Source organism: Sprattus sprattus (assembly GCF_963457725.1).
Source record: "Sprattus sprattus genome assembly, chromosome: 11".
In the NCBI taxonomy this organism is placed as follows: domain Eukaryota; kingdom Metazoa; phylum Chordata; class Actinopteri; order Clupeiformes; family Clupeidae; genus Sprattus; species Sprattus sprattus.
Window position 1 is genome coordinate 6,179,126 of NC_137909.1, and position 26,330 is coordinate 6,205,455.

General features: G+C 44.3%; 1 protein-coding gene across 1 annotated transcript in view; it reads left to right on the forward strand.

Annotated features, from left to right (window-relative positions):
- Positions 1-5,351: 5,351 nt before the first annotated feature.
- The window catches only part of wdr7 (WD repeat domain 7), a gene marked incomplete at its 3' end in the record, with an annotated part of 157,500 nt that continues 136,521 nt past the window's right edge, over positions 5,352-26,330 (forward strand). Inside the window, exons 1-13 of the mRNA XM_080847060.1 lie at positions 5,352-5,450; positions 9,397-9,568; positions 9,727-9,833; positions 10,099-10,177; positions 11,403-11,577; positions 12,055-12,131; positions 12,270-12,389; positions 14,196-14,341; positions 14,602-14,704; positions 15,236-15,346; positions 19,250-19,397; positions 19,844-20,092; positions 22,099-22,319. Of these exons, the coding sequence (XP_080703186.1) occupies positions 9,410-9,568; positions 9,727-9,833; positions 10,099-10,177; positions 11,403-11,577; positions 12,055-12,131; positions 12,270-12,389; positions 14,196-14,341; positions 14,602-14,704; positions 15,236-15,346; positions 19,250-19,397; positions 19,844-20,092; positions 22,099-22,319 (1,695 nt within the window). The 5' untranslated portion in view covers positions 5,352-5,450; positions 9,397-9,409. The remainder of the gene's footprint in view (positions 5,451-9,396; positions 9,569-9,726; positions 9,834-10,098; positions 10,178-11,402; positions 11,578-12,054; positions 12,132-12,269; positions 12,390-14,195; positions 14,342-14,601; positions 14,705-15,235; positions 15,347-19,249; positions 19,398-19,843; positions 20,093-22,098; positions 22,320-26,330) is intronic.

The window sequence follows — 26,330 nt, forward strand, 5'->3', positions numbered from 1 at the left end:
GCATCTTTGTAGATACTCTAAAATGGTATGGGCCATACCACTTGCATAAGGTGTTTTTTAACAAACCTTTGAGATATGATTTATGAATTACATAGTTATTTCGGTGATTGATGATAGTGGGGGATTACTATGTTTGTGTCTCAGGGTCTGTTGTCATTGTTGAATTGTTTGGTTTTGGTGTCTCCTGTGTGTGGAAATGGTGCTGGCCGCCATGTATATATGTTCAGTGTTCTGTCTAGTTTAGTAAGTCTTGTCAGGTATGTGTTCTGCTGATTTTTGTCCTCTACCCCATTTAGAAGCTTAGCAGGTATTTTAATTGAGCTATGTACTGCTGCATTGTGTCCTCTACCCCATTTAGAGGCTGAGCAGATGAGACTGTGGAGACTGTTGCTCTTTGTCCTCAGTATGTTTGTGAGGCTTAGCAGTTCTCCTGGGTATTTTGAAGCATAATTAAACTTTATATTTGAACCCTCACTCTGTCTCTGAGCTTTCGGGCCAAACCCACACATTTTCGACGGCAACCGAGGCTCGGCCCGTCACAATTGGTGGCAGCTGGTGGGATTTGGCCTACAGGGCAGGAGGGAGTGTTGAACTTTTTTTGAGCATTGTTTGCGCTACTTTCTTTTTTTCTGCATCCTGATAGGTGGAGTTCCCTCATTTGGATGATGGGGCCTGAAAGGGCACGAGCAGAGCTGCTGGATGAAGCAGCAAAAGCAGAAGCCCGTCTCTCGGTGTGGCAGGCCGGAGAGGATGGACTGGAGCAGAATTCAGCACGGCGGGAGGCCCGATAGAAGGGGTAAAAATGTCACTGCGGACTTCCTCTTCCTCTAACCAGTGTGAGACCAGAGGTGGGGGTGTGTGTGATGGTCGTGGTGCGACCGCACATGACAAGCACACTCCTGCCCTATCTTTGCAACCACAAGCGCACCCAACAGACATGGTTTGCACACACACGCACACACAAACACTCATACCACTGATTACAATTGGATCCACCTCATGAGCATTGCTAATTGCCTAGACTGGCTGGGGGGGGGCATCTAAAATGGTGTGGGCCATACCACTTGCATAAGGTGGTTTTTAACAAACCTTTGAGATATGATTTATGAATTACATAGTTATTTCGGTGATTGATGATAGTGGGGGATTACTTTGTTTGTGTCTCAGGGTCTGTTGTCATTGTTGAATTGTTTGGTTTTGGTGTCTCCTGTGTGTGGAAATGGTGCTGGCCGCCATGTATATACAGCCGCGGAAAAAATTAAGAGACCACTTCAAAATTATCAGTTTCTCTGGTTTTACTATTTATTGGTATGTGTTAAAGTAAAATGTACATTTTTGTTTTATTCTATAACCTACTGGCAACATTCCTACCAAATTTCAAATAAAAATATTGTCATTTAGATCATTTATTTGCAGAAAAATGACAATTGGTCAAAATAGCAAAAAAGATGCAGTGTCTTCAGATCTCGAATAATGCAAAGAAAACAAGCTCATATTCATTTTTAAACTACACAATACTAATGCTTACACTTAGGAAGAGTTCAGAAATCAATATTTGGTGGAATAACCTTGATTTAAAATCACAACGTTCATGTGTCTTGGCATGCTCTCCACCAGTCTTTCACATTGCCGTTGGGTGACTTTATGCTACTCCTGGCGCAAGAATTCAAGCAGCTCGGCTTCTTTTCATGGCTTGTGACCATCCATCTTCCTCTTGATCACATTTCATTGGTTTTTTTATGGGATTCAGGTCTCGAAATTGGGCTGGCCATGACAGGGTCCTGATCTGGTGGTACTCCATCCACACCTTTACTGGCCTGGCTGTGTGGCATGGAGCATTGCCCTGCTGGAAAAAACATTTCTCAGAGTTGGGGAACATTGTCAGAGCTAAAGGAAGCAAGTTTTTCTTCCGGGACAACGTTGTACTTTGCCTGGCAGAGGTTTGTAAAAGACCATAAGGATTGAAAAAAGCGGACTGGAGGGTCTTCTAGTTCGTCTTCTCTGATGAGTCCAATTTTCAGCTTTGCCCAACACATGGTCGTCTGATGGTTAGACGGAGACCTGGAGAGGCCTACAAGCCAGAGAGTCTTGCACCTACTGTGAAATCGGACTCATCAGAGAAGACGAACTTAGAAGAAACTCCAGTCCGCTTTTTCAACCCTTATGGTCTTTTACAAACCTCAGCCAGGCAAAGTACAACGTTGTCCCGGAAGAAAAACTTGCTTCCTTTTGCTCTGACAATGTTCCCCAACTCTGAGAAGTGTTTTTTCCAGCAGGGCAATGCTCCATGCCACACAGCCAGGCCAGTAAAGGTGTGGATGGAGTACCACCAGATCAGGACCCTATCATGGCCAGCCCAATTTCGAGACCTGAATCCCATAAAAAACCTCTGAAATGTGATCAAGAGGAAGATGGATGGTCAAAAGCCATGAAAAGAAGCCGAGCTGCTTGAATTCTTGCGCCAGGAGTAGCATAAAGTCACCCAACGGCAATGTGAAAGGCTGGTGGAGAGCATGCCAAGACACATGAACGTTGTGATTTTAAATCAAGGTTATTCCACCAAATATTGATTTCTGAACTCTTCCTAAGTGTAAGCATTAGTATTGTGTAGTTTAAAAATGAATATGAGCTTGTTTTCTTTGCATTATTCGAGATCTGAAGACACTGCATAATTTTTGCTATTTTGACCAATTGTCATTTTTCTGCAAATAAATGATCTAAATGACAATATTTTTATTTGAAATTTGGTAGGAATGTTGCCAGTAGGTTATAGAATACAACTAAAATGTACATTTTACTTTAACACATACCAATAAATAGTAAAACCAGAGAAACTGATAATTTTGAAGTGGTCTCTTAATTTTTTCCGCGGCTGTATGTTCAGTGTTCTGTCTAGTTCAGTTAGTCTTGTCATGTCCGGTATGTGTTCTGCTGATTTTTGTCCTCTACCCAATTTAGAGGCTTAGCAGGTATTTGAATTGAGCAATGTACTGCTGCATTGTCCTCTACCCCATTTAGAGGCTGAGCAGGTGATACTGTTGCTCTTTGTCCTCAGTATGTTTGTGAGGCTTAGCAGTTCTCCTGGGTATTTTGAAGCCTAATTAAACTTTATATTTGAACCCTCACTCTGTCTCTGAGCTTTCGGGCCAAACCCACACATTTTCGACGGCAACCGAGGCTCGGTCCGTCACAATGATAAGGGCACTAAAGAGCCCCTTAAACACATACCATGGGATCCTTACAACTGTATGTTGTGGATGGGGAGAAATAAGAGACACAGTCCAAGGGAAACACAAGGATGGGAAATTAATTTGGCAGCTTAATAATACTAGTAGTAGTCCTTTATTGTTACAGCACAAGTATACAAGTATACAAGTACAGCAATATAGCTTGTCGCATAGTAAACTAGCAAAAGTGGCAATCAACCTGTCCATACATACACTGACAAACAGGTGGACAGGATGGGAAGACAAGGTTGAGGGAGAAATTGAAGCATAAACATGAGGAGAGGGGAGGAGAGAAAAAAAAGGCAACCCCTAGACTATGCTCCTAGAGGGGTACAGTGTGGGAACAGGAAAAAAAAACACATAAGCACATACATTTTACAACATGACAGAAACAGGGAGGGGGGTGGGCAAGCAGCAAGCAGCCATCCGGTCCTGCAGCCATGATAGGCGCGGGGGAACGGGGGGAACGAAGCACTCGTGCTCACGCCTGTGAAAAGTACAGAGTATGGCCACAAACTAAAGAACGCACCATGCCTAGTTATGAGATTGGAAAAGGCTTTACATTTGAATGCAATGAAAAAACTGGAAACTTTAATGTGGGGAAATATCAAGGCACGTGTGGCAACACAGGGACTTTTAATTTAGAACCCGAGCAACCCATCTTTGGCCTGATGGCCAATGTTATTGTAGCCTCAAGAGCAGGAGTGAAAGAGCTCACTCCAACCATACCATTGTTTCACTGGGTCCAATGTGTTCCCCTGGCTGATATGTGGTGGGCCTGTGGCCCAGAGTGGGTCCTACTATACACCCTTCCAGAAGACTGGACAGGGCTATGTACTAGGCTAGGGTAATGGCCAAGCAAGAGACTTTTGTGGTAAATGAAAATGACAACCTTGAGGTCAAGCAAGAACGGAAAAGGAGTTCCTCAACCCATCTCCAGTGAGAGAAAAGGGGGGAGGGTGAGTATGATAATGACCCTCAAGTGTACCTAGATGGCATAGGACAACCAGGGGATATTGCCCATGATAACAAAGCCTGCAGCGAGATATAATCAGAGTTTGAACCTCTCATAGTCACAATAGGCATTGATCAGGCGTGGGAGTAGATTAATTATATCTACTATAATCAGCAAAGATGTATTAATTACACCATGGATTTACTGCTTTGGGAGAACAATTGGATCAGGTGTTGGTTTTGGATTGGATGCTAACAAGAGAAGGATGAGTGTGTGCGGTAGGCGAGCATTGTTGCACATATAGTTTTAAATAATGTGTTACATAGTGAGGTGTGAACACTTCAAAGGGCGGGCTGTTATATTTTAAATTACCGCTGTTTTATTGAATTACTGATGCTGGAACATGGGCATCCAAAGAAATGAAAGCAACAATAAACAGACTGGCTGTAACATGACATAAAAAACTACACTAAGAGACGCCAGCCACAATTATCCCAGGATCAGTCAGTATTTTGGCTCACTGGACACTATTATAGTATAACAGGAGGAGCCGGATATCTGTTAAGAGATCTGCTTTTTCTTGGTGGCAGTCAGTCATTAAGCTTTTGCAACTTGCTGAGACCGTATGAGCTGTTCCATGGACCAGCTCAGTAGAAGTTACCTGCTCTGATATAAAGTGTTTCGTATCTTCAAGACTAGTTTGCCTTGGGAAGTCATTTGAGAAGTTTTCATCTCCCAGACACTCTTAAGTGAATAAACACTTCATCAAATGAAATGGATCCATGTAGAATGCAATCCAATCCAAATAAAATATTTGCATGAACGTAGAATTCATATCTGTATAGTTAATGCATCACTGGTCTATAAAGCTCATATGCTTCTGTGAAATGCTTCTGTTACACCCTTTCACAGCTCAGCAGAAGAATGCAGGGAATTCAGTGTCAATACATTGGGCAATTTTGGTTTAATTTGGTTATTTACCATAACACGAGTTTTCAGGAGTACAGTTTTAAAAGTCTACTTTTGAGGAATACAAATTCATTTACATGTAGTTTCAATTTGGTTGCGCCAGGAATACGTCATTTGCCGTTACGTCGTGTGTCACTGACTGCAACGTCACCTCGCAGTGCCGTTCTCTGATCAGCTGACCGTGGAGGCTGCAGAGGGCAATTAACATAAGAAAATAGAATTGTTACGCCTTTCATGGTATCGATATTTTCCTAAAAGACTGCCATATCAAGGACATGTTCAATTAGAGGTCGTCGCTGGTAAGTAATATGTGCGTGTACATTTATTTCGATGAGAAAATTACCAACCCGGAAGCTGCGACATCGCATTATTATGAAGGTAGCTAAGGCAGAGCCATGTAGAGAGGTAAGAGCATTCAGTCAAAGCTAGCTGCGCTTAGCTAGCTGTATGGTTAGATTGATGGCTAAATGGTATGCCGCACCATTACTTTAACGGGTGTGTTTGCATCTAATACATGTTTTGTACTCATTTGTCTGTTTGCATGTTTAAGATCATAATGATGCATGTTGGTAAGACAGAACGTTATTAAAAAGCTAACGTGAAGGCTCTTTAGCGAGTGGTCTGTTGCTGGTTGGCAGGTGTAGGAAGCTGCTTTCAGGTTTCAAATAGCAAGTCAGCTTAGCGTAAATTATCATTATCCATCCAAGGTATCGTTGTCTACGAGCAAGTGAAAGATGGCCATAAGCGACACATTTACCCTTTTGATAATGACAAAACTGCTTATTCTTCCATGACAATTCCAAGAGTGTGATTGATAGTGAATGATAGCTTCATACTCTGAGCAGGAGACTAACGTTACCTGACTGTAGGTAGGCACCCATCTGCCTATCTTGATAGCTAGCCAAGAGAGACTGTTACAACGATAAGGACGTGGGCTATGAACAAGTGGGACCTGAGCCATTTAAGTAGTCAACCGTTGGTCGTGCACATTGAACCCTGTCTTTTTAATGAGTGTGATTGCATGGAGGGTAGGTTTTGGACCCTCTGTCTATTTATTTTAAAATCAACATATTGATAGCTCTCACTGCTGCTCTCTCAGCTGCTCTCTCAGTATTATAATGCATTCACATGATTGTCATTGTCTACGGTAGACAGTCTACCCACCCTACACTTACACTGTTTGTTTTCTGGACTTAATTTGGATTGTTTGCAACTGTTGAACACATAAGCTCAGAATTCATCATGACTGGTCTGTTAAGACTTATCTGGCTGTATGCCACTTTATCGTCTAAGACATCCATAGTCATCCACAGAAGAACATAATTGAAGTGAGTAGCCATTCACAGATTCAACCATCACAGGGTAACCCTGTATTATTCGGACGCTCGTGCCCCCATTTGTACCCTGCCTGTAGAAGCATGTTGATTGATTTCCCTGAAAATATGATCAATAGATGGGTCTGCCACTTTGCTTGTTGGCAGTGTATGTGCGACTGCCATAGTAATCGGCTGTGTGGGAGTCTGAGCGGTGAACCTTCTTTTCACTCTTATTATCTTGGATTTGGTGTGCAAACCGTTGTTGCGATGAAGCTGGTACGCATTGTGAAGATAAAAGCGATGTTTCGCAGGTTGCAGTTTTCTGTGAAAAGGCACAAGGTAGTCAGGTAGGAAATGGAAGTGTTATGATCACATCAAGGGTAAGCATCATGGTGCTGTTTCCTCTTTCAAAACAAGGAGCAAAAGGATTGATTTGCTATTTGGTCATTTAGAATGTTTCAGTGTTTATTTTGGAGAAGTCAGTCATGCTGAATGTGAGTCATAATAAAGTTTCCTCTTCTTGTTGATGATGAGTAAGTGTGGTACTAAAAATGCCTTTCTTAGCTGTCGTTTATCTTACCAATCCTGATGTTTTTGTAGGCTTATCTGTTCACTTGATGGATAGTCATGTTATCCTACGTGTAAAGATGCCATTATTTGGCACATGGACATCCTACTATTAAAAAAAGCATTGTTGGTCAGGTTGGTTATTTTTTGAATTTCTGAATTCTTTCCTCAAGTCTTCCAAGCTACACTTCCAAGCTACACTACAGGCTATATTTTTATCAGTCTAGGCCATATATGGCCTAGGGTTAGGGTTAGTTATATGGTAGATTTCTCAGAGAGATGGTTGGATTCCATGTACCAAGCTGTCGAATTCGTTCTGATTTTATTGGAGTATTGCCCCCAGAAACAGCTCAATATGACTAATGCACCAGTTTTTCAACAATCGGTTATCGTATAGCTAAAGGACCTCTGTGCTTGATGATTATCCATATTCATGTGTTTAGTGGTGGGTTGGGAGTTTGAAGTTAGGTTTTTGTGTGGGCTGGAAGCAAAGATTTTGTGGCAAAAGCATTCTGCCTCCAGGCTTAGGTCCTGTGTTATTTGCTAAGATGTTTACATGTTTATGGGGCTTATAGTGTGTTATTTAGCGTATAGAATAACCGACCCTCTGTTTTGTGAATAGATGTGGATGAGTCTATGCTGAAGTGCAGGCCTCGACTTCATTTGGCTTCATAGTACAGTCGTGGCCAAAAGTTTTGAGAATGACCCAAATATACATTTTTACAAAGTTTGCTGCTTCAGTTTCTTTAGATATTTTTGTCAGATGTTACTATGAAAGACTGAAGTATAGGCTAATTACAAACATTTAGGCTAATAAGTGTCAAAGGCTTTAATTGACAATAACATGAAGTTAAAGGTGCATTAAGGATTAATAGCTATTCGCTAAAGGTATGCTAGCAGCTAAAACTAACGAAATCTCTTGAAATGTGCTGACTTTGACATTATGACAAACTAATTACTCAACGACTGTCCTTACACAGTCAAACATCAATCATGTGCAACACAAGACTAAACAAGACGGCAAATAAGCTACTTACTAGATCGGCAGAAGGTAATCAAAGTCAGGTTGGCGGGCATCGGCAGGCAAAACTACAGAACGCAGTTATATGCCTATCGACCCTGCTATGCCATTGGCACGGACGCAATTCTCATAAAAGTCATTGTAGCGCCCCAATTTTTTTTAAGCTGTTATTTTAAGGTTAAACTGCTTATCCTAACCCTAATCCTGAAGCATAATTGTTGCATATTGTACCTTTAATGCAAAAAGTCAATATTTGCAGTGTTGACCCTTCTCTTTCAAGACCTCTGCAATCTGCCCTAGCATGCTCTCAATTAGGCTAACTTCTGGGCCACATTCTATTTGATGGCAGCCCATTCTTGCATTATCAATGCTTGGAGTTTGTCAGAATTAGTTTTTTTTGTTTGTCCACCTGCCTCTTGAGGATTGACCACAAGTTCTCAATGGGATTAAGGCCTGGGGAGTTCCCTGGCCAATGGACCCAAAATATTAATATTTTGTTCCCCGAGCCACCTAGATATCACTTTTGCCTTATGGCAAGGTGCGCTATCATGCTTGAAAAGGCATTGTTCATCACCAAACTGTTCCTGGATGGTCAGACTTCAGACTTCAATCGCACAAGCGTCACATCGCACACGTGAATACATGGAGGCGACACAGGACACACACACACGCACACTCTAAATATGGAAAGCTGCTAAAAAGTAGTTAATCTCATTCCTATCGATATTGAATCAGATTCGAAACTTTAGTTTGTTCCCTCGGCCCTTATCCCCAGTATTGGCAGGAGTGTTAGTCCATGCTATTGAACACTTTTTGGAGGGCATTAGAAGATATTGTTCTGGTAGCTGTGTGGCGATTGAACTACCATACCATAGCTACCATAGCTCAACAGTTCCTCTTCTTCCAAAATGGCAAGTCCATTTTCAGATAGAGCTTGGGTATGTGTGACACTGGCCAGTAAAGGCTTGTAAGCGGAAGTCATCGATCAGTAAAGGGCTTTAATTAGGTAACTCTCATTCCACCATTAACACTGTAATGAAAGTGTCTGAAGCTCTAATGACAACTCTGAGCATCAGGTGGCCCATAGGATGCTCTTTCTTTTCTCTTGCTTATTAATGAAGAACTTGTTTTTCTGTTTCCTTTGTTACCCTCATTTTTAGAGTTTTGGCTGTAGTTGTCTGTAAAGTGTAAATCTGTTGAAAGTGCCACTAGACCCAGAAAGTGAAACTCCATGTCGTCTCAGTACTTATGATGGAGAGATAAATCATCAGGTTGCCTAAGCATAAAGATGGGATTACGCATTGATGAGTTGTAATGTTCTTTTTTCTTCTTCGACTCTAGTTCACAAGAGAACATGTCGGGAAACAGCCTGGTATTACCCATAGTGCTGTGGGGCCGCCGCGCACCCACACACTGCATCTCCAGTCTGCTGGTGATGGATGACTTCGCCACCATCATCACAGGTTGCCATGATGGACAGATCTGCATCTGGGACATGACGCCCGAGCTGGAGGTGAGGATAAGCCACCGATAATGCAACACTCTGAGCTTTCTATTATGATGTCATTTTATGGTGTCGTTGGGTGTTATAGTGGTCACTATGAACCCTAAACGGTGTTTTTCATTCATCTCTTCCCTGTTTCTCTCTCTCTGTCTGCCTTGCTCTTCCAGATAAGTCCACGTGCCCTTCTGTTTGGACACACTGCTTCCATCACCTGTTTGTCCAAAGCCAATGTTGGCAGCGACAAGCAGTACCTTGTCAGCGCTTCAGAGAGTGGGTGAGTGTGTGAGTGTGTGTGTGTGTGTGTGTGTGTGTGTGTGTGTGTGTGTGTGTGTGTGTGTGTGTGTGTGTGTGTGTGTGTGTGTGTGTGTGTGTGTGTGTGTGTGTGTGTGTGTGTGATGGATCGTTGCTGCGGAACTGTGTGTTTGTGAGACCGCGAGAGAGTGTGAGTGAGAAAGAAAGGCAGCGAGTAGCTGAGATTTTAAAGGTGCACTCTCATCCTCCCTCCCCCCCCCTGCCCATCCCCACCCTTTTCTGTGCAGTGAGATGTGCCTGTGGGACGTCAATGATGGCCGCTGTATTGAGTTCACCAAGCTGGCCTGCGCTCACACTGGCATCCAGGTAGGAGCCAATGCTTGAATATGACAATCAGAAAACCAGTGGACCTGATTCACTGATCTTCTTTTGAGTTTAAAGTAGGGGAGACAGGGGCATGCTGTCACACTTGTCAGTTTTTCTAGCAATGTCTGCAAACTACACAACAGAATGGGGAGAATATTGTACCAGATGAAAGCCCTAAGTGTTGGGCGCATATTTCGTATTCTTTGTATTGTCAATATTTCAGTTCAAAATGATTATGCATTAACTTGAGAGGGTGCTCTATAAGTGTGTAAGTGGTCACATTGGATTACTGATCAAATAAGAACAAGTAATTCATTGTGAACATAGATTTATTTCTATTTTATATCTGAAATTAAGCTCAACACCTTAAGTAAACCATAAAAGTAACCAATCATTTCTAAAAAAGGATGCCAGATAATCATGCCCATCAGTAAACATCATGATGACAGACTGAATCTAAGTCAATGCTCTTTGGCCTGCCAGCACTATTCAAAGTCACAATTCTGGTAAAACATAAATGACCTTTCCTGAGGTAGCCTACACACAGCAGGGGCCATTTGCTGCATCTCACACAGTCTCGTTTGGCTGGCCTCTTCAAAAGAGTTCCACACAGACAAGGCAGAAACACTTGTTCTCATCTGATGATGAGTTGTTTGTTTGTCTTCCTTCCCTCCCTGCACTGGCCTTTTCTTCCTGTGTCCACATAGGAAGGGTTTTAAATGCTGCACTTCTGTGCTTACACCACAGTAGTTGTCTGCTGGCCTAGTGATGTACCCTGCATCTCCAGATCAGGGGAGAAAACCCCTGAAAAGTCAACATTGCCCCCTGGACACTGTGTCAACTTGCCATAAACTCACTAATTAAAGCTAAATCTCAAGGCAAGACTATAGTTAAGGTTTCAAAGCACACACTACTAAAACCTCTAATTATAGAAAAGTGAAAAAAAAAATGTATTGCTTGAAATGTGGTATGCCAAGGTAAAAAGGTCACACAATGGAGCTTTTTCAGTTTTGAGATTGTGACAACACACCTATGTGACTACTTATCCCAATCTCACCTGTGTGACGCTTGTTACAGTAAAATAGAAATATGCAGAAATGTTATGAGACTAAAGTACTTTGTCTTTGAGATCTTCGTTTTGGTTTCAGAATGTGCACCGTTAAACTAGCTTTGAGAAAGTCAGTCATTTAGTGCATTCAAAATGTCTCTCTCTCTCCCTCTCCAGTTTTACCAGTTCACCATCGGCACCCAGCGCGAGGGCCGTCTCCTCTGCCATGGCCACTACCCTGAGATCCTGGTGGTGGACGCCACCAGTCTGGAGGTGCTGTACTCTCTGGTGTCCAAGATCTCTCCCGACTGGATTAGCTCCATGAGCATCATCCGCTCGCACCGCACACAAGGTCAGCTCCAGCAGCTGCGTCCCCCCCGGCCGCCAGGCCAGATGGGATAAGCCCCTTGTGCAGAGATCACGTAGGGGCGGCTGAGACGGGTCACTGCACAGCAGCTCACGCTCTCCCGTGTCATTTTCACATACCTCAATTCCCAATCTGTGATGCAAAAAGATGATATGCTTTTATCTCATTCATTGGTATGCTGTAGTATGTAGTATACTGCTTGTAATATTTAAATATTCTACGGTCTGTTATATGCGATACATGATACTGAGGTATACATGATTCACTTAAATGGTTACGGGGCTCTTATATTTCTGTGCAACAGACTGCTGGTCTTTTTTACAGACTTTACAGAGATTTCTTTTCTCCACTGTATATCTGTTCAAATGTTTCTCTTGTGTTATTGCCTCATCTGTCTGTCTGTCTGTCTGTCTGTCTGCTTCTTCTTGACCTCTCTTATCCTCCTGTTGTTTCTTCTTCCAGAGGACACTGTAGTCGCTGTTTCAGTCACTGGCATACTGAAGGTGTGGATCATAACCTCCGATGTAAGCAGAATGCAGGTATGGCAGAGTGATTCTCCTCACCTAACGTCCTCATCTGGCCCCAACACCTGCGTTGTGTTTCGTCTTCACTGTCCTCTCTGTCTTCACTGTCCTCTCTGTCCTCTCTATCTCTGTCCCCGTCTGTGTGCTGTGCAGGATCAGGACCCAGTGTTTGAGGAGGAGTCCAAGCCCATCCACTGCCAGAGCTGCCAGAGCATCTCCTTCTGCACCTTCACCCAGCTCTCCCTGCTGGTGGTCTGCTCCAAGTACTGGAGGGTAAGCCTGAGCCTGAGCCTGAGCCCCACATCTCCTTATGGATTGTCTATATACAGTATATATATACAGCCGCGGAAAAAATTAAGAGACCACTTCAAAATTATCAGTTTCTCTGGTTTTACTATTTATTGGTATGTGTTAAAGTAAAATGTGCATTTTAGTTTTATTCTATAACCTACTGGCAACATTCCTACCAAATTTCAAATAAAAATATTGTCATTTAGATCATTTATTTGCAGAAAAATGACAATTGGTCAAAATAGCAAAAATGATGCAGTGTCTTCAGATCTCGAATAATGCAAAGAAAACAAGCTCATATTCATTTTTAAACTACACAATACTAATGCTTACACTTCGGAAGAGTTCAGAAATCAATATTTGGTGGAATAACCTTGATTTAAAATCACAACTTTCATGTGTCTTGGCATGCTCTCCACCAGTCTTTCACATTGCCGTTGGGTGACTTTATGCTACTCCTGGCGCAAGAATTCAAGCAGCTCGGCTTCTTTTCATGGCTTGTGACCATCCATCTTCCTCTTGATCACATTTCAGAGGTTTTTTATGGGATTCAGGTCTCGAAATTGGGCTGGCCATGACAGGGTCCTGATCTGGTGGTACTCCATCCATACCTTTACTGGCCTGGCTGTGTGGCATGGAGCATTGCCCTGCTGGAAAAAACACTTCTCAGAGTTGGGGAACATTGTCAGAGCAAAAGGAAGCAAGTTTTTCTTCCGGGACAACGTTGTACTTTGCCTGGCTGAGGTTTGTAAAAGACCATAAGGATTGAAAAAGCGGACTGGAGGTTCTTCTAAGTTTGTCTTCTCTGATGAGTCCGATTTCACAGTAGGTGCAAGACTCTCTGGCTTGTAGGCCTCTCCAGGTCTCCGTCTAACCATCAGACGACCATGTGTTGGGCAAAGCTGAAAATTGGACTAATCAGAGAAGACGAACTAGAAGACCCTCCAGTCCGCTTTTTTCAATCCTTATGGTCTTTTACAAACCTCAGCCAGGCAAAGTACAACGTTGTCCCGGAAGAAAAACTTGCTTCCTTTAGCTCTGACAATGTTCCCCAACTCTGAGAAATGTTTTTTCCAGCAGGGCAATGCTCCATGCCACATAGCCAGGCCAGTAAAGGTGTGGATGGAGTACCACCAGATCAGGACCCTGTCATGGCCAGCCCAATTTCGAGACCTGAATCCCATAAAAAACCTCTGAAATGTGATCAAGAGGAAGATGGATGGTCACAAGCCATGAAAAGAAGCCGAGCTGCTTGAATTCTTGCGCCAGGAGTAGCATAAAGTCACCCAACGGCAATGTGAAAGACTGGTGGAGAGCATGCCAAGACACATGAAAGTTGTGATTTTAAATCAAGGTTATTCCACCACATATTGATTTCTGAACTCTTCCTAAGTGTAAGCATTAGTATTGTGTAGTTTAAAAATGAATATGAGCTTGTTTTCTTTGCATTATTCGAGATCTGAAGACACTGCATCTTTTTTGCTATTTTGACCAATTGTCATTTTTCTGCAAATAAATGATCTAAATGACAATATTTTTATTTGAAATTTGGTAGGAATGTTGCCAGTAGGTTATAGAATAAAACTTAAATGCACATTTTACTTTAACACATACCAATAAATAGTAAAACCAGAGAAACTGATAATTTTGAAGTGGTCTCTTAATTTTTTCCGCGGCTGTATATATATATATTGGATGCCAACTTTTGGTTCCTCTGTTGTTTGTCTGTGTAAGAGTGTGTAAGGTGTGTGTTCTGGTGGTTGCTGACGTGTTTGACTTGTGTGTCAGGTGTTGGATGCGGGGGACTTCTCCCTGCTGTGCTCCGTGCCCAGTGAGAATGACCAGGCCTGGACCGGAGGAGACTTCATCGCCGCTGATAAAGTCATCATCTGGACAGAGGACGGATGCAGCTACATCTACAAGCTGCCCGCCAGGTGTGTGTGTGTGTGTGTGTGTGTGTGTGTGTGTGTGTGTGTGTGTGTGTGTGTGTGTGTTTGAGAGAGCTGCTATAGAGGTGATGCTTTGCCCCAAACTTTCTGAAAATTATTACTTCCTTTTTAATACTTTGGGTATATGCTGTACAGCTTGAATGTTTTTGTTGTTCTTTTACTGTCTGAAAACGTCCCCCTCTCTTTCTGTGTGTGTGTGTGTGTGTGTGTGTGTGTGTGTGTGTGTGTGTGTGTGTTTTCTCCAGCTGCCTGCCTGCCAGTGAGCATTTCCGCAGTGACGTAGGAAAGACAACAGAGGGCTCCATTCCTCCTCTGGTCTACAGCATCGCAGATCGCGCTGACAAACAGGTCCCTCCTCCTCTCCTTTCTCTCTCCCTCTCTTTACTTCTCCCCTCCTCCCCTCCCCTCCTCCTGACTGACCCGCAGCTCCTCGTCCTCCACCTTCCCAATGCTCTGAACACTGACCTCACAACATCATGATCCAGTTTAAATTTTACAATGATAAAATCTATGATTAAGCCCCCATCAATTAATTTCCTTCATTTAATAATTTTTTTCTGCAGTTTTACTAACTAGCAACTTAACATGAAAAAGTACAATTGATCCTCTGTTACTGCTGCTATTTTGCTCAGATCTGTGTGAGCATGTCAGTTCTGCAGGTCTCCCACAGTGGCTTATGTTGTCTGTGTTTTTGTGTTTTAGTCTTGTTTTGCTACTGTATGTCTTGTATGTTAATTCACCTTGTGTAGTGTGCAGGCGTGTGTATATGTGTGTTAATTTGCTGTGTGTACCTCTTCTGTGGTGTTTTATTTTTGTTTACCTTGTCCGTGACCCCCACCCCCCGTCACCCACCCCACGCGTGGACGCCTGCGTCCCCAGGTAGAGGAGGGGTGTGAGGGGGAGCTTGTGGTGTGTCTCCCCGACGTGGCGGTCGACCCAGCGCTGTACACCCCTCAGCTGCTGTACCTCCAGCGGCCTCTAGAGGCACCAGTAAGCCCAGCCCACAGCAGGACAGAGGGGGAGCTCCCCAGCCTCAGATTCCCTGCAGCATCCAATCACCCATTCACACGCTCCAGCCCCTAAAGAAAGCCTGACACAGCAGTGCACCTGTGCTTCACCTACTCTTATACAACTCAGTGGCCAGGCCAGTGAAATACAACCTAAACTGAACTGATATCTCATTAAAGCTAAAATCTTTTATGAATTCAGAAAATGGTTTATAGGAAAAAGGAAGTATTTATATTTACCCAGTGTAACATATTGTGGATCCAAATTCAGTTCAGTAAATAGGCAATTGGTCCCCATGTGCAGAGCGGCGAATCTGATTGGATGCCAGGAGAGAGGCCTGTGGCCGCGTTTCTGCCCCTACGTTGCTGTCCCAAGGCCAGTTTCCCTCCACTCACTCTGGTTCACTTGGACTCATGCTCTTCCCCACTAAACAGTCAAGTCATCAAACTCCTGCCCTCATAAGTCTTCACCTGGTGAAGATGCATGCAAAGTCCCCAGGCTGCTTCTCCATAGATGCCCAGTGTCAACAGTACATAGAGGACAGGAATTGGGCTAGCACCATTTGGTTAGGTTTAAAGCCTGTTGCATTGAGCAGGGCAATGCAGAGTACTGTTTCCTTTCATTTAATGATTATTATAAAAGATGTTTTTACTGCAAGAGCAAGTACAACAAATAACAAACATTCAAACACTTGAAATGTACTTGAACTTTACTTAGAGTTTTCTTTTAATGTACTGTAAATTAATTGAACCAGGAGGAAGAAGTGTGGAAACTGTTTGCCAGTATCTGAGTGGTTTCTTGCACCTCTCCCACTCTTTAAAACAAAACTGAACTATGGTTACCTCAGAGAACCTCCCTCAACTGCTTAACCTGTAAGCCCCTTTAGCTTTTAAAGGGTGGTGTGTGATTGTTAGTTGTAACATTGTGGAGTTCCATTCATATTTGGATGCCGCTTGATGCCTCTTTGAGGGTTTGTAAAGTTCATTGCTATTTCTTTGGTGATTTGTCACACTAGCTTCTTAATCAGAATAGTTCACATTGTATTGTAGGTTGATGAAGTTGAAGTTCTTTAATGATTAAGTTAGGTTGCCAGGTTGTCAACTGGTATAGTGAAATGTTACTTTTTCCTCTGAGACTACATGTATGTGTAGAGGTGCCCTCCATAATGAAGCTCTCTGCTCAGAGACCTGTGCTTGTGGTCCTAACACAATTGGTTGGAGGAGGAGACCAAAGCTCTATGGTGGTAGAACTGGGAGAGAAAATCTCTATGGTGGTAGAACTGGGAGAGAAAAGCTATATGGTGGTAGAACTGGGAGAGAAAAGCTATATAGTGGTAGACCTGGAAGACAAAAGCTATATGGTGGTAGAACTGGAAGACCAAAGCTCTATGGTGGTAGAACTGGAAGACCAAAGCTCTATGGTGGTAGAACTGGAAGACCAAAGCTCTATGGTGGTAGAACTAGGAGACCAAAGCTCTATGGTGGTAGAACTGGGAAAGAAAAGCTCTATGGTGGTAGAACTGGGAGAGAAAATCTCTATGGTGGTAGAACTGGGAGACAAAAGCTCTATGGTGGTAGAACTGGGAGACCAAACCTCTATGGTGGTAGAACTGGGAGAGAAAAACTCTATGGTGGTAGAACTGGGAGAGAAAATCTCTATGGTGGTAGAACTGGGAGACAAAAGCTATAAGGGGGTACTTTGCAGTGATATGTTGGCCCATCAGGAATGGATCCAGGATTCTCCCTGTTGTCTGGCCCTCACTCTTCCAGCCGGCACTCACTGCATTGAGTTGGGTAGCAACATCATCAGCTAGGGCACTCACTGTATTGAGTTGGGTAGCAACATCATTAGCTAGAGCACTCACTGTATTGAGTTGGGTAGCAACATCATCAGCTAGGGCACTCACTGCATTGAGTTGGGTAGCAACATCATCAGCTAGGGCACTCACTGCATTGAGTTGGGTAGCAACATCATCAGCTAGGGCACTCACTGCATTGAGTTGGGTAGCAACATCATTAGCTAGAGCACTCACTGTATTGAGTTGGGTAGCAACATCATTAGGGCACTCTCAAAATGTCAGCCAAAACTCAGCCCTTTTCATAAACCATACATGGACATTCATATGCTAAAGTCAGCAGATCTGGAATGAAAGTAAGGACTTTTACTGATGTTCAACTTCACTCACATAATGTAGCCGTAGACATCCCTTGATGAAAGAGTTGGGTCATTCTGCATAGGCATATGCACGTATGCACCAGAGAGATTTCAGGTGAAGTAAGGACTGTAAGGCTATTGAAAAGCTTGCAGAAGATCAGATGCAGAGTAGCAGCGTTTCCCCAGGCCAGATCACCTTCTCCACTCGTACCTCTTCACAGATGGACGACCTCATGCTGCCTGTCCATCTCTGTGTGCCTGCTTGTGTTCTCACTCAGGGAGGGTTATGTGGTGCCCTGTGTGGTGAGACTAATGGAGCGAGGGGCCATGTATGCAGACTGCATGAGCTGCAGTTCATCTTCCTCTTTGCCCTCTTCTCCTATTCCTCATCTCTGTATGACTCCCTAACTGTGGTCACCCCACTACTAGCACGCTTCAGTGCCCCTGTCCCACACCTAGGTAGTAGACAAGACTGTCTTGTGGCAGTAGACTGCACGCATTAGTGCCCTTGAGCCGTAGGTAGGATCTAGGTAGAAGAGGAGAAGGTTCTTGTGACGGTAGACTGACGTAGACAAGACTGTCTTGTGACGGTAGACTGACCCTATCCCATACCTAGATAGTAGACAAGACTGTCTTGTGACGGTAGGCTGACATAGATGAGACGGTTCTTGTGATGGTAGACTGTCTTGTGACGGTAGACTGACCCTGTCCCATACCTAGATAGTAGACAAGACTGTCTTGTGGCAGTAGACTGCACGCATTAGTGCCCTTGAGCCGTAGGTAGGATCTAGGTAGAAGAGGAGAAGGTTCTTGTGACGGTAGACTGACGTAGACAAGACTGTCTTGTGACGGTAGACTGATGTAGACGAGAATGTTTTGTGACGGTAGACGAGACTCATGTGCGGTAGACTGACGTAGGTGAGACGTTTCTTGTGCTGCTAGACTGTCTTGTGACGGTAGACTGACCCTGTCCCACACCTAGGTAGTAGACGAGACTGTCTTGTGCTGCTGGACTGATGTGGACGAGACTTCTGTGACGGTAGACAAACGAAGTTGAGACGGTCTGGTGACGGTAGACGGTCTTGTGACGGTAGACTGATGTAGACGAGACTGTTTTGTGACGGCAGACGAGACAGTCTTTTGATGGTAGACTGACGAAGTTGAGACCATCTTGTGACGGTAGACTGTCTTGTGACGGTAGACTGTCTTGTGAAGGTAGACTGACGTAGATGTAACCGTCCGCTGCCTTGCTTTCATTGCCACCATTCTTCCCTGTCCCTACCGACCCCATTCCTGCTGGAACTCTCTCTCTCTCTCCGGTCACTTTCAGCCACCCTGAATCTTGCAGAGTTTTGCTGTGTGGTTTTTTTTACTTTAAAAGCTTCTTGTGTGTGTGTGTGTGTGTGCGTGTGTGTGTGTGCTTCTGTGTGTTTTGAATGTATTCAGTTTCCTGTTTGTTTGTTTTGTTTTCTGTTTTGTGGCTGGTGTACCTGAGTCAAGGGTTGGGGTCTACTGCAGCTCAGACTAGTAGAATAGATTTGAATTTGAATAGAAGTTCCACTGATTCTCAGGGCCATATACCTAAACGTCCCGTCCCACCCTGCCACTGGCCCCCTGGTGCAGATGAAGTGGGGAGAGGATGGTGTGGACTCCAGCCCTTGACCCAATGGCCAGACTCCTGCCCCCGAATGTGTCTGATGTGGTTTCTTCTGCTCTCCTGGCGTCCTGCAGCTGCTCATATGCCCTCCGGTGACGCGCTTCTTCTATGGCCGGCGCGAGCCCTTCCACAAGCTGCTGGTGCAGGGCGACTCCGCCGGCTGCCTCTCCCTCTGGAGCGTCCCGGAGACCTCTCCTCTACAGCCCCTCTCCTCGGCTGCAGGTGCACACATGCGCGGCTCAGCCACATGTACACGCAGACACCATGTATTTACACCCCGTAGAATTCTACCAACAACCCACACATTTTACTTTTCTCTAAAAGTCAATATTGCATGGCTGTGCCCTCATTCATATTTAAACAGATAGATTGGTGAGATAAGGGAAATACTTTTGTTGTGATACAGCCTCATTATCACCCTCTGCTGGTAAAATTGTGTACTGTACAGTACATTTAGAGCCTTCACCCTTCACTGTCAGCCTGATGGTGAATTTAAGCACAGCGGAATTTGAGTCCAAATCTCACATTCCACCATTAGCCCCTTTTACTTTGCCCAATAGGCGTTCAAAGCAGCAAAAATACATCATGAAATACATAAACGTTCAGAAAATGCTTCTCTGTGTGTGTTTGTGTGTTTAATAATGAGCCCTGTATCTTTCCTCTCACAGAGCTGCAGGTTACCTCCTCCATCAGCTTGCAGGGTGCCTTCGACAAGCTCATGCCCTGTTCGGCTGGCATCATTGACCAGCTCAGTGTGATGCCAGGCTCCGAGGAGCCCATCAAGGTGACGGCCAGCGTCTACATCCCGGGGCAGGGCCGGCTGGTGTGTGGCCGCGAGGACGGCAGCATCATCCTGGTGCCTGCCACCCAGACTGCCATCGTTCAGCTACTGCAAGGAGAACACATGCTACGCAGAGGTGACTGGGACCTGTATACACACACACACACACACACACACACACACAAGCAAAACACTATGTGCGGACACACCCTGTAAATCACACACACATTAAAACATTACATTATACATGGATACTAAAATACATGGAGTTGGTAGTATATGACATAATACATTATTGAAATGTATTTCACACACTGAAATCTGTTTAAGCAATTTTGCTACCGATAAGGGCTGCCAGTAATTATGTTTTGAAAACATTAACACATACAGTACCTTGCGTAAGTATTCGACCCCTTGGATGTTTTACCCTTTTATGGCTTTTATAAATCAGTCATGGTCAATATAAGTTGGCTTTTTGGACAAAAAAATTCACAAAATAGCTCTCTTTAATGTCAAAGTGAAAATATATTTCTACACAGTTATGTAAATTAAATACAAATATGTAATGAAAATAAGTGCTTGCATAAGTATTCACCCCCTTTATCACCCCCTTTGTATAGACTGACCTAATTCAACAGAGGTCCAGCCAATTGGTGCTAGAAGTCTCACAATTTGTGTAATGGGGGTCAGTGTGCAGTGAATGTGTCTCAAGTGATTGTAGTATAACGACACCTGTGTCTGGAAGGTCCATTCACTGGTCAGTATTCAGTAATCAGTATTACTGGCTATTGTTAAACCATTAAGACCCAAGATCACTCAAAGCAACTCAGAGAAAAGGTTGTTGAAAAGTATAAGTCAGGGGAAGGATACAAAAAAATGTCCAAGGCACTAAACATCCCCTGGAATTCTGTTAAATCCATCATCAAGAAATGGATGGATTGTGGCACATGTGTAAATCTGCCTAGATCAGGCCGTCCTCACAAACTGAGGGGCCGTTCAAGAAGGAGACTAGTAAGATAGGCCACCAATAGACCTATGACTACTCTGAAGAAGTTTCAAGCTTCAGCAGTTGAGATTGGAGAAACTCTGCATACCACCACTGTTGCCTTGGTTCTTCACCAATCTAAGCTTTATGGAAGAGAGCCACTGTTGAAAAAAAGGATCGACTACAGTTCGCCAAAAGGCATGTGGAAGTCTCCATGGTCAATTGGAAGAAGGTTCTGTGGTTTGATGAGACCAAAGTGGAGCATTTTTTCAACAGTGGCTCTCTTCAATGAAGCTTTGATTGGTGAAGAACCAAGGCAACAGTGGTGGTATGCAGAGTCTCTCCCATACCAGCTGCTGAAGCTTGAAACTTCTTCAGAGTAGTCATAGGTGTCTTGGTGGCCTCTCTTACTAGTTTCCTTCTTGCATGGTCACTCAGTTTGTAAGGACGGCCTGATCTAGGCAGATTTACACATGTGCCATATTCCTTCCATTTCTTGATGATGGATTGAACAGAATTTCAGGGGATGTTAAGTGCCTTGGACATTTTTTTGTATCCTTCCCCTGACCTGTACTTTTCAATAACCTTTTCTCTGAGTTTCTTAGGGTGATCTGTGGTCTTCATGTTGTAACAGTAGCCAGGAATACTGATTACTGAATACTGACCAGTGAATAGACCTTCCAGACACAGGTGTCGTTATACTACAATCACTTGAGACACATTTACTGCACACTGATCCCCATATCACTAATTGTGAGACTTCTAGCACCAATTGACTGGACCTCTGTTGAATTAGGTCAGTCTATATAAAGGGGGTGATAAAGGGGGTGAATACTTATGCAATCACTTATTTTCATTACATATTTGTATTTAATTTACATGACTGTGTAGAAATATATTTTCACTTTGACATTAAAGAGAGCTATTTTGTGATTTTTTTTGTCCAAAAAGACAACTTATATTGACCATGACTGATTTATAAAAGCCATAAAAGGGTAAAACATCCAAGGGGGTGAATACTTACGTAAGGTACTGTATGCTTAATGCATGTAATCTCAAAATTATTTTCTTAATTGGCAGCACCTGACCTGTCTATTGTGATGCCTGTTTGTTTGTCTGTTTATGTATTTGTTTGTTTGTTTGTGTGTATCTACCAGGCTGGCCCCCCCACCGCACCCTTAGGGGCCATCGGGACAAGGTGACGTGTCTGCTGTACCCAAACCAGGTGTCTGCGCGGTACGACCAGCGCTCCCTGGTGTCCGGAGGGGTGGACTTCTCCGTCATCGTGTGGGACATCTTCACTGGCGAGATGAAGCACATCTTCTGTGTCCACGGAGGAGAGATCACCCAGCTGCTGGTGCCGCCGGAGAACTGCAGCGTGAGTCAAACACACAGTCCCCAACCTCCCCCCCCCCCCCCACCACCACTGTGCCCTCTGGCATTCGCTCCGTCTCCAGACCCTTCACCCCCTCCATGCTTCCCAAGCAAGCTCAGCCTGGCCAGGTCAGCTTGTCTCCGTGGAAGGGTTTGGTTGCTGGGTCAGTCGGCCAGCCACACACAATCAGAAGGCAGAGATAAGGTGGCTGCTGATGATTATGAAGTGTAGTTGTATCATATATATAGGCTGATCTGGAGTCTTCATAGTCGACGATTCAACGTGTTCTTGTAGTTTCCAACATTACAGCCCAATACAGCATTACTGTGCTCTGCTGAGTACCTTATAGTGTCTTGGATGAGGCTGGCTTGTGTCTCCTTGGGTCTTTTTCTGGACTAATTTAGGTGACACCTGCCCCTCTCCCCCTTACCTCCTGCCTCCTCTCTTCCCTTTCGTGTTTCCTGTCTTCCCTGCCTCCCCTGTCCGCCCCCCCCCCCCTCTCGGAGCTGTCAGTGTCTGATTGACAGGGTTGATCCACGCGGAGCGCGCCTCGCTGTAAATAAGCCTGGCTGCATCACCCAGGGGCCTAATGGAGCAGCTCCTGTTATGCTTCAGCTTTATGGCCCGTCGATAAGCATGCTTAAGGGGCCGGGGGCTTTTAATTGATATGTGGGAGCGGAGGAGTGATTGTGTGTGTGTGTGTGTGTGTGTGTGTGTGTGTGTGTGTGTGTGTGTGTGTGTGTGTGTGTGTGTGTGTGTGTGTGTGTGGCGGATGGATCTATAACCTCCATCTGTGCACCACTGTACCTGAGCTGGCTTGTCAGACCACTGGGGTCTTCCTCCTTGGCTGACCGCATCCTGACCTAATGAGGTTGTAGAGGTTGAATGCATTTTCGCACAAATACTCCTCACACAGTAAATGTGCGGGATGACTTTTGAGAGGCTGAGTTTTAGGCCTTTTGTTTGTCTTGACCACAGACCACGTGTGTGTCAGGATGCGCCTGCAGAATCCAGCTGTACCCCAGCAGAGTGTTACACACACACACACACACACACACACACACACACACACACGTCAACAAGCCCCGCTGCCAGCCAGCTGACAGTAGCCTGGCAGCAGAGGCTGTGGAACAGAGTCATTAGTTTGTTTCTGTCGGCACTTGGTTCGAGATCACTGACTTGTACTTAGGCGCTTTATTTTATTCTATTGATCAGTGCATTTGTTTTTGCCTTGATGTAGCTATGTGTGTGTGTGTGTGTGTGTGCCTGTGTGCCCTGTCCCTGGAAGAGTGTTGTGTGTTGGGTGCTGTGTGCTGAGTCTGGCTGCCACACCTGATTGCTCTGTGGTGTGTGTGTGTGTGTGTGTGTGTGTGTGTGTGTGTGTGTGTGTGTGTGTGTGTGTGTGTGTGTGTGTGTGTGTGTGTGTGTGTGTGTGTGTGTGTGTGTGTGTGTGTGTGTGTGTGTGTGTGTGTGTGTGTGTGTGGTCACAGTGACAGTGATGAAGGAGGGATGCGTGGCTGTGGCCCTGACGTCCTTCAACACTCCCCCCCTCCGTCTGCTGTCGCCCAGGACACTCTCACAGCTAAGGCTGCCCACGGCACAGCACTGACACTGACACTGAACAACACAGGCTGGCGCTTAACTTCACTCTTTTAACTATGCCAGCCACCCCCTTCACACCATCTGCACGCATGCACACGCACACACACACACACGCACACTCACTCGCACACACTCAGTGGCTCAGTTTATTTTTTCAAATATGTTCAGTTTTTCTTTTGCTGGATGCAGTGTGAACCAGTACTGCAGCTACTGAGCATTTCTGTGTTTGCTTTCTTCTGTGCCTCCGTGCGTGTGTCTGTGTCTGTCTGTGTCTGTCTGTGTCTGTCTGTGTCTGTGTCTGTGTCTGTGTGTCTCTGTGTGCCCATGTTTAAATTTAGTTTGACAAGCTGTTTCTTTTATGTCTGGAGGACCTCCATAGAGTGTGTGTGTCTGTGTGTGTGTGTGTGTGTGTGTGTGTGTGTGTGTGTGTGTGTGTGTGTGTGTGTGTGTGTGTGTGTGTGTGTGTGTGTGTGAGGATATGTGAGTGCATCTGCAGTGGATGATTTACTGTACTTAGCTCCGGCAAGGCCCTCATCAGCCTCCTATTGTTCGCCTCCCCACAGAGAGAGAGAGAGAGAGAGAGAGAGAGAGAGAGAGAGAGAGAGAGAGAGAGAGAGAGGGAGGAAGAGAGGGAGGAAGAGACAAAGATGGAAAGGAAGAGAGATAGAGATGGAGAGAGAGAGAGGAGAGGATGAGTAAAACACTCACCTGCCACCACATCCCTTCAGCAAGCACACAGCTCCACACATAACTCATTAAAGGCCATTAAAACATGGAAAAACGGTCTTGTGCTACGTGACTCATCCTCAGGATCTGGCCTGCAAGGTAAACCATGGCAAGAGTGACATTTTATTGCCGTCACCGTGGCGATAGGCTGTGCACCTCTGCTTCTTTGTCATTCATTGGTGGCTAGACTGCCAGTCTTGACCTTCGGCGGCTAATAATGCCAGCTCATTTGACCTTCCAGGCAGTAATGGCAAACGCGTGGTGTCACAAGCTCCTTTGTGTGTGCCATGATGAATACGCCGCTGTGCCACGCTGTCATTGTGGCTGGGTTTTGATGGGTATTCATGCTCCAGTCAGGGCCATTGTCCTCTCTGAATGGCCACGCTCCTCCAGGCCCTCTCATTAGTATGACCCAGCTCCATTAGCTCAAGCTTGGCTTTGGGACAAGAGGGGGAAGTCCAGCTTGACAAAGTCTTCATTATTCTTTTACATTTTTTTCTGCAGGTGGAAAGTAGGGAGTGAGCTAGTCTGCTTGGTTATTTGGGCAGAAGCATGATAGTGTGTTTAACTAGTCTATTTGGTTATTTGGGTAGAAGCGTGATGGCGTGTTTAACTATTTGATTATTTGGGTAGAAGCGTGATGGCGTGTTTAACTAGTCTATTTAGTTGTTTGGGTAGAAGCGTGATGGCGTGTTTAACTATTTGATTATTTGGGTAGAAGCGTGATGGCGTGTTTAACTAGTCTATTTAGTTATTTGGGTAGAAGCGTGATGGCGTGTTTAACTATTTGATTATTTGGGTAGAAGCGTGATGGCGTGTTTAACTAGTCTATTTAGTTATTTCGGTAGAAGTGTGATGGCGTGTTTAACTATTTGATTATTTGGGTAGAAGCGTGATGGCGTGTTTAACTAGTCTATTTAGTTATTTGGGTAGAAGTGTGATGGCGTGTTTAACTATTTGATTATTTGGGTAGAAGCGTGATGGCGTGTTTAACTAGTCTATTTAGTTATTTGGGTAGAAGTGTGATGGCGTGTTTAACTAGTCTATTTGATTATTTGGGTAGAAGCGTGATGGCGTGTTTAACTAGTCTATTTAGTTATTTGGGTAGAAGTGTGATGGCGTGTTTAACTAGTCTATTTGATTATTTGGGTAGAAGCGTGATGGCGTGTGAAACTAGTCTATTAGGTTATTTGGGTAGAAGTGTGATGGCGTGTTTAACTATTTGATTATTTGGGTAGAAGCGTGATGGCGTGTTTAACTTGTCTATTTAGTAATTTGGGTAGAAGCGTGATGGCGTGTTTAACTAGTCTGCTGGGTTATTTTGGGTTGGGCAGAAGTGTGATGGCGTGTTTAACTATTTGATTATTTGGGTAGAAGCGTGATGGCGTGTTTAACTAGTCTATTTAGTTATTTGGGTAGAAGTGTGATGGCGTGTTTAACTATTTGATTATTTGGGTAGAAGCGTGATGGCGTGTTTAACTAGTCTATTTAGTTATTTGGGTAGAAGTGTGATGGCGTGTTTAACTAGTCTATTTGATTATTTGGGTAGAAGCGTGATGGCGTGTTTAACTAGTCTATTTAGTTATTTGGGTAGAAGCGTGATGGCGTGTTTAACTAGTCTATTTAGTTATTTGGGTAGAAGTGTGATGGCGTGTTTAACTAGTCTATTTGATTATTTGGGTAGAA